Genomic DNA, 8,990 nt, shown 5'->3' with positions numbered 1-8,990 from the left:
GCATACTTGTAAAGCTATAATATCCTATATAATGCAGAAAAATTACAATTTTTTCTCTGTAGTTATCATCTCTTGAAAATTAAACTTTGACGATAACATTGAAATTATAATTTTAAAGAAAAATTGAGTACTATTGAATTCTAAACGCATAAATACGTCTACTAAATTAATAAATTAATAGAAAGATGTCGGTTTTTAATAGTATCTCGTCGGTGACAGTAGTAACAGTACGAGCAAACGAAGGGTTCAGTTTTATTCTGCGCATGCGTTGACTGTAAAACCAAGAATGTGATTGACTGTCATAGTCATGAAGGATAGAGACCAGCAGGAGACCAAACTTATATGACCGAGGCCGTCAAAAAGTGTCATCAAAAGTCATCTGAATTAGTTCGATCGAGATGTCGCTTCTTCGATACCGTTCTGACAGTTTGTATAGTAGGTTATGCTAAAGTCTCAAGAATACCAGAGTCTGGCCATCCTTCCATCCTCTCTTGTGATTGGCGTGTCCATACAATGGCAGTACGAATCAAGAACGCACATAAATTCACATCACCAATTGAACAAACACATATTTCGGAACAAACATGCACGCTATTTTTAGAGCCAGACTCTGGTTTTCTAGGGACTCTAGGTCATACCAGTTGAATGCTCCATTCTTTATGCAGTTTTAATGATAATTTACGTAAATTTACGTCTTGCTATTACTGTCAGAACATGATGTCAAAGAATAACGTTTCTATTCTTAGGTTATGTGTGTTGGGTGTGATGCGTAAGCTTATATAAGAGTTTTGCGATTCGAACGCCACCTACCGAGCGCCACCAATACCAATTCAGAAACCTGATTTTGAGAATACTTTTCAAAGATTAGTTCGGTCCCCTGATCTCTCTCCTCTATGATCATAACATTAAAACTGTGGCGACGACGATTGAGATACAATAAACTACGATTGAAAACTGAGTGAATATTGTGTATAATTACACATATTAAGATAAATAAAATAGGTGGAATCTCTTGAACTTTTGAGTATCGAATTGATTCTTATCCACTCTATTCTCTGAATCTAGAATAGAGAAATCATTATAGTCTAATTCTGTAATTTTGCACAAAAATTATTTTTTTTTTTTTCATTTTTACGGCAACTACTAAATTTCTCATTCGCTTTAAACGATTACCGTATGTGAATAATGCGTTAATTCTGGCTGAAATTTAATCTGGAAGGGTTTGAAAAGTGATAGTTTCCAGGTGTCATATCATCAAATGGATTGTGGCGTCTCATAAAGATTTACCAGACTTATCGAAACATCCTCATATTATTGTACAATAATTAAGTAAATACAATTTTTCGTTGTTTTATCGTTTTCTCTATTCCTATTCTATATCCTAGACAGCACAAATTTCGATACATGTCCAAAACTGGAGCATAAAATATCTTGAAGATTTATGTTGTGGCTATCTTAAAGAGATTTTAAAGACGTTTTATGTCCCAATTTTAAGTATTATGCTATCTGAAATAATCAATAAATTGTTGGCTTATAAATATCATGTTTCATATACTGTTTTATGATTTCATTTGGTTCATTCCAATATATTGAAATTAAAAACAAAAACAGATCTATATTAATGTATACAGTAATATATCTAAAATCATATATAGAATTTATCCGAATTTTAAAAATATTGTATATGCGAAATACTACAACTAGAGCACTATAATATTCGCATCCGCCATTTTTCTCTTCCCCATTCTTTGTTCTCTTCAATCTTCTTAGTTTAGTGGCGGAATGGAAAGAAAGAGCAAGGGATTGGGGAAAGAAGCAAGAGAATGAGAAAAGAACTAAAAATGGCGGATGCGAATACTTATATTATAGTGCCTTACTACAACGTCTCTTGATGCCGTTCAAATTCGGTCTGTAAAAATAGCTGGCAATTACGTGATCGGTGACCATCGACATTAAAGAAGCTGACAACTACTGTCGCTACTGTATGTAATTATACTATGATAAGGTGAAGTACTCCCATGAATGCACAGTAGAAGAGTGAATTTGACTATTCCAATATAACCAGCGCTATTATACGCAGAAAAGTGCATATTGAGGAAGATTTGATTATTTCCAGTATTGCTATCGCCATTATGCTCAATATTTCATCTTATATTCTTTCCACTATGATCGGCACCCTCCTATTCTGAGGATTTAGTACAGAGACAAATCACATCTACTTTTAAGAATATGATTTTATCGATAGTGTCAGAAAATGTTTGTAGTCACGCAGTTCACAAATTGAAAATGCATGTACTGACCAGTTATGTACAGCCAGTCACAGAAAGATTGCAACACTTTTTTTATGGGTTTCAGAATGCAGCTTGCTCACCGAGGAATTGGTTATTTATGATTCTTATTTATGGCCACAAATAAGAACGAATCGCTCGGTGAGTGATAATTGTCTTCAAAATTTTATAAATTATATTTCATTTTAATAAGCTGGAAAAGTGCAGAACAACACTGATTGGTTGCTTCAATGACGCATTCTCTATTTCGCAATCCTATTCCGCGCCGTATGATTTTACCTTTAGTGTCATACGGTTCGAAAAACGATTGAAAAATAGAGAATACGTCATAGAAGCAACCAATCAGCGTTATTCCGAATAGCGTTAAAATTGACAAAGCGGCTAGTCTGCTTGTTGAGCAAACGAGCATAATTGGATGTTACTTATAGATCCAACCAATCATATTCAATCGCTCGGTAAGCATGCTTAGCCGCTTTGTCTATCTGAACTCAACCAATGATGCATTCTTTATTCTGCAGCCTTTTTCTGCACCGTGTGATTTCACCCTACAGGAAGAGGGCTGGCACGTGGTCTGTTTTCTGTTTCTGCACTAAACTGCACTAGAAGTCTCTTTCTCGCTTTTGACAAATATCAAACTGTAGTGAATTGCTACATATAATAAACGTAGGTAATGAAGGAACTGAAATTCACAAATAACAACGTTTGTTTATTATCACATACAATATCTTATCGCGACAATGTAACTTGATGTCTCTCGTGTATTAGGTAGTTAAAAGAACGAAGAAGAAGAAGAAGGAATATCTAGATGGGAAATTCAGTATCGTGTTCGTGAGAGCGCGCCATCTGGTCGCGGAGTATGTGAGTCTAAACGAGTATAAGGCATAGTGAAGTATAACTGAAAGAGTGTGAGAATGTGTGTGTGTGTGTGTGTGTATGTGTGTGTGTGTCTCCACAAAACATATACCTATTTCACTTTAAGTTCCAAAAGTGTATACTGGTTTAGTCAACAGTTTAGAAAACAGATTTAAGGCCGCAGCACAGACTTTTACATAACGCATAATGCATAGTGCATAAGCGAATCAACTAATATCAGAATCTTTCCTTTCCTCCTATTTTATAGAAAAGAAGAATTTCGATTGGTTGATTTCCTTATGCACTATGCATTATGCTTTATGCAAGAGTCTGTGCTGCGGCTATTAGGGCCATTTTACACAACATAGCCGCCATATGCATAAAGAAAATTATGCAATCACATTTCTGTCATAAAGGCAAACGTAAAATACAATTGAATGATTTTCTTTATGCATATGTTTATGCAAGTTGTGTGGAATGGCCCTTATGGCCTCTCTCAGGTTTCTCTGCTATTTCCTCCATGCTCTGCTCATAGTACTGAATGCACCCGTTGATCATATAGGTAGTATGAGATTCAGGATTTTACAAGGCTTACGTAAGGATCAAATTTATTTCGTATTGGCTTTAGGAATAGGAAACGGTATTTACACTTGGAATTCTGTATTAAAGGAACATATAAAAGAATGTGAAAAAGAACTACAGCTAAATGAGGTAATCAGCGACATCGTACTTAATGATACGATTATAACCTGTACAATTATATTATCATATATTTCGCGATTATTTAATACAACGTTTGATTGGATCTCTGCGCGCGTGTGTGTATGTGTGTATGTGTGTGGGTGGGTTATAATTACAATTATCTGTGCATATTAATCATTATCAGTACTATTATCGATATATAATGTTAGTACTACTAGTATTAAGATTTTCTAAATAAATTCAAAAAAATAAAATTTGCATGTTAATAAAAAAAGAAAAAAATAATAAAAATATATTGCAAGGATTTTTATTATTTGTAATTCTTTTTTTAAAAAACTATCACTGCTTATTTTAAAAACAAATTTGATTATGGGTAAAGATTTTATAAATGATATTTTTCTTAAAATTTAACATTGTAATAAATTTTAGTTTGATAACGAGAAGCAAAAATCTGCTATTTAATAAGTTTAGTCAGTTGGGGCTTGTAGTGATTGGCGGTGCTTTTTCTGTAGTAGGTTTCACGTAAGTATATATTTTGCTCTATTTTTATGAAATATTAAACAAGAATGAAATAAGGATATATGATTAAAATGTAATGCATTTCCTTATGCAGAATTTTTATACAACCATGGTTCAAACGGCGGAAAGCAGCAAAAGCTGAGGAATTTGCAAATTTTATTTATGAGCAACGGAAGAAAAGAGCCTTAGAGTAGAGGAAAAGATTCAACTGGAGCTCACGATATAAACCTTCATCAGTTTGACCTTCATATGTTTCTTTATTAATACCTTATAATTTAAATAAACAGATCAAATATAAATATAGCATGGTACAATAGAATCTCTATCGTTCCAATAAAACTATTACATAATCTTATTGAGTGATCTCTTGTAACTTATTCTTGAAATTTGCTACCATAGAATGGAATATATCGCACCACTGCTTTCCAGTCTGTAAAGTACAACAGTGATAACCATGCACCAGTTCCATAAGCCACTGCAGTTGGAGTCCTAAAAGAATTATTTAATATCTTGAATAAAAGATATCAGATATTTAATGCAGCACAAAAAGATCATACTTATATCAAAATAAAACAATCTCTCTTGCTTTGATGTAAGAGAGAGAAAAATATATGAAAATTATAAAAATATAAAACTTTGTTATTATTTATTCCATGCAGTCATTTAATAGTTAGAAATAACATGAATGATTCAATACCATGGGCGTATTCAGGGAAGTGGTTTTGGGAATTCCCTCCCCTAAAATTTATTATTTCATTTTAGAATAATCCCGATAGCAATATGCACTCACATCGGTCGATGTCTAATAATTTTTCACTGCTTTACTAAAAAGAATATTTCATTAAATTAGCCAATTAGCGATATATTATATCAAATCCCTCTTTTCCATTTTTAATTGTAAAAACATACAACTTTACATTTGACTTTATGTAAATTTTTGCAGTCAAAATATTTTTTTCTTGTTATAAAACTATGTAAGTAATTTTTAAAACTTTTGATTCAAATGCATAACGCTATAATTGATATATTCAGTACAATTGCTCATGGAGCGCTTGGTGAACTCTTGCATCTACTTGGTCTATATTTTTATAATCATTTTTATAATTATTTTTATAATTATTTTATAATCATTTTTTCGAAAAAATATAGAATAAGAGGGAGAAAGCTTTACGTTATTTAGTATTCTTGTTTTGATCAAAATTTATATAAAGGTTATGTAATGTTCATAATAATAATAATATTAAAGAATTAAATATTATATTTGTAGTAGTTGTATTGCCTATACTTTAAAAAATAAAATAAAAGTTACATGATATACAAAACTTAACATTTTTCCTTTTCAAAATAAAATACAAGGAGATATTAAAAGCTGTAAAAGTATCCAAATGGAATTCATTACATTAAAAATTGTCGAAAATGTCACAACGAAATTGCTGTGATGTCCTTTACAGTGCAATTGCAAAATCCTATTTTTTTAGTTCTCATTCCGATTGATTCAGATACATCTGAGGAACATCCCTGGGTTGATAGAAAACCTCCCCCCCTCTTCCGAAAAAAATTCCACGATACGCCCATGTTCAATACTCTTTTGCACATTAAGACTACATCAAAGTTGGAATACCAAAAATACTGGACACTCACCATTTTGATGCTAATTCGAAGTTCTTTCGTGTTATTCGTAGAGGCATTTTTTTTTATATTGAATTTGCAGTAACAAATCTTTTATTTTTATGCCGAGGAAAATTCGGGGTACTTTAGAAGTATAGAGAATAGAAAACGAGAGATAAGTCTGCACAAAATACGAAGTTATCTAGTTCAGAAACATGATGTCAAGCATGGAGTATACAGAATAAGAGATCAAATTAGACTTAAAAAGTGTGGTCAAAATCAGATTTCTGAACTGGTATTAGTGCTTGGTAGGCAACGTTCGAATTGCAAAGCTCCTCTCATGTAGGCTTATAAGGGCTGCCACACACAAATTTCCGTAACAATATGTGTAAGGTGTAAACTTACGCTGATGAGCCAATCAGGATATTGCTTTAGATTACGTAATTTAACAGAAATGGAAATAACAGTAAACTTATCCATAAACTCGAAATAAAATGAAATTCGACCGGTTGAAATTTCGACCTTATGAATAAGTTTACTGCTATTTCTATTTCCGTTAGAGTACATAGATCTAAAGCAATATCCTGATTGACTCATCGGCTTAAGTTCACGTCTTACGGTTACTATTACAGAAATTTTGTGTATGGCAGTCCTTAGAGTATATCCACACAACTTGCATAGCCGCGTACACGTATACATAAAGAGAATTATCTAATCACATTTTACGTGCGTCTTTAGAGGAGAAATTGGATAATGCAATTGGATAATTTTCTTTATGCATACGCTTATGTGGCTATACAAATTTATGTGGATGTACCCTTACGCACACACAACCTTACAGCATATAGACATGGAGGAAACATTGCCTATATCTCCTATGGCCCACACACACGTGTGTTCCTTTGACTATATAATCATAAACTGCCAGTAGTCTCATTCCACCATCCCTCTCGCCCGTAAGGTTATCTAATATGAAGTTAGCTTCTGTGTGGCAAATTACGGAAAATTTAAAGGCTATAAAAAGGATGTAAGAATTAGACGGGTGGTTGTTAATAAATATTGTACCAAAATATACAAAATAATTAATGTAATTTTTATTGTCCTTGAAATATTGTCAGCCTTGACCCATTCTTCACGTAATTCTTGACAACTTGGAAATCTATATAAGAGAATGATGATTTAGTGCAGTGCGGATAAAACAAAGAATAAAAGAATGATTGTATATCTTGAATAAGTATGTATATATATCTTATTTATTTTTAATTCTATTTTCATGGAAAGCTTTATTATAACTACAATAACGCGTTGTTGTGTACTTATACAATTTGTGTACAATGTTAGAAAGTATAACTTTCACATACCCATAAAACTCCAGGCTAGTCACTTATTTTATCTTTTTTACAGTATTTCTTTGATGTGCAAACTTCCACAAAACAATATAGCATCGTTTTTTAAAAATTACAATTATTTTTTTAAAGGATTCTACTGCCAGAAAGTTTCTATAGCAGCTATTTTTGTTGTTGCCAACTGTCGCTTTGCCACACGGCGTCGCCACAGATCTTAACTATCAACGAAGTTGGCGTCAACCGTCCACGATTATATAGTCCATAGAGTATAGAGAATAGGAGGCCGAACTTACATGGACAAGGCTGTCAAAAAGCATAATAAAAAATGGTTATCTGAAGTTAGTATCATCTTAGTTCGATTGAGATGACGCTTTCGTTCCACGATACTGTTCTCGCAGTTTGCATGGTAGATCATATCAATTTTACATGTTACGTTCCATTCTTCATGCAGTTTTAATGACAATTTATATAAATTTACGTCTTCCTGTTATTGTCAAAGCATGATGTCAAAGAATAAAATCTCCATTTTTAGATTATGTGTGTTTGATTGTGTGTAAGCGTAAGAAGAGTTTTGCGATTTGAATGCCTACCATATGAGGACCACCAATATCAATTCAGAAACCTGATTTTGACAACACTTTCCAAATCCTAGTTCGGTCTCCTTAGTCTCTGTCCTCCATGATGACTACATACATTTTCTGACACTATCGTGATACGATAAAATCGTATCGTCAAAAGTAGATGTGATTGGTCTTTGTGCTAAATCCTCAGGATAGAAGCGTACCGACTATCCATAGAAAAGATACGTCGGCACGCTTCTATCCTAAGGATTTAGTACAAAGACGAAACACATCTATGTACATACTTTCGACAATACGATTTTATTGATAGTGTCAGAAAATGTATGTAGTCACACAAACTGAAAATAAATGTACTGGCGATAGTGTACGGGCGATTTCGATGATAACAAGAAAAAGGCCGGCATAGCTCTTTTCAGGTTTCTCTCTGATATGATCATGAAGTATACAGAATAGATGTTCGAACTTCGAACTTACATGGACGAGGCTGTCAAAAAGCGTGGTCAAAAGTGATCACCTGAATTAGTTCAATCGAGATGTTGCTTTGGTTCGACATCGTTTTCCCAGTTTGCATGATAGATCATACTAATTTTACATGAAGAATGCTCCATTCTTCATGCAGTTTTAATGACAATTTTCCTGTTACTGTCAAAGAATAACGTTTCTATTTTTAGGTTATATTCGGTTGTACGTGCGTAAACGTATATGAGAGAAGTTTTGCGATTCGAACGCCGCCGAGCACCACCAATACCAATTCAGAAACCTGATTTTGATCACACTTTTTAAAACTTAGATCGGTATTTATAGTCATATCTTATATTCAACCCGTTCTAAGTACGGTCTTAAGAAGTCTTGAACCAATCAGAAGGCTGCATTAGTGTCTTAAGACATTACTTAAGACGGTCTTGAAATAAGACTCGACTATGAATACCGGCCTTAGTTCGGTCTCCTATTCTTTATACTCCATGGATATGATCTACCATGCAAACTGCTAGCAATGTTGTTAGAAGGGCCGAATTTCAGACGCATGTGCGTCCAATATAGCTTTAGTAATGTACCAGTCATTTATGTAAAATTTTTTCAAATTTTTTAAATAA

General features: G+C 33.2%; 1 protein-coding gene across 1 annotated transcript; it reads right to left on the bottom strand.

The window, feature by feature from the left end:
* Positions 1-4,592: 4,592 nt before the first annotated feature.
* Positions 4,593-6,307, bottom strand: LOC108757323 (cytochrome b-c1 complex subunit 10-like). The gene is made up of 2 exons (XM_018501817.1): positions 6,003-6,307; positions 4,593-4,850 (listed from the first exon to the last, which is right to left on the bottom strand). Exons 1-2 carry the CDS (start codon positions 6,047-6,049, stop codon positions 4,736-4,738), a joined length of 162 nt encoding a protein of 53 aa, XP_018357319.1. The 5' UTR covers positions 6,050-6,307; the 3' UTR covers positions 4,593-4,735.
* Positions 6,308-8,990: the final 2,683 nt, after the last annotated feature.

The sequence above is a fragment of the Trachymyrmex septentrionalis genome, unplaced genomic scaffold, assembly GCF_001594115.1.
Source record: "Trachymyrmex septentrionalis isolate Tsep2-gDNA-1 unplaced genomic scaffold, Tsep1.0 scaffold103, whole genome shotgun sequence".
Classification (NCBI taxonomy): domain Eukaryota; kingdom Metazoa; phylum Arthropoda; class Insecta; order Hymenoptera; family Formicidae; genus Trachymyrmex; species Trachymyrmex septentrionalis.
The sequence above is the reverse complement of the archived record's forward strand: the minus strand, read 5'-3'. Positions and strand labels throughout refer to the sequence as shown.

Excerpts from the sequence above, each read along its gene's own strand:
- LOC108757323 (XM_018501817.1), bottom strand. The coding sequence starts at position 6,049 with ATGCCTCTACGAATAACACGAAAGAACTTCGAATTAGCATCAAAATG. Across the intron at positions 4,851-6,002 it reads TTCGAATTAGCATCAAAATG|GACTCCAACTGCAGTGGCTT; the intron begins GTGAGTGTCCAG and ends TAATTCTTTTAG.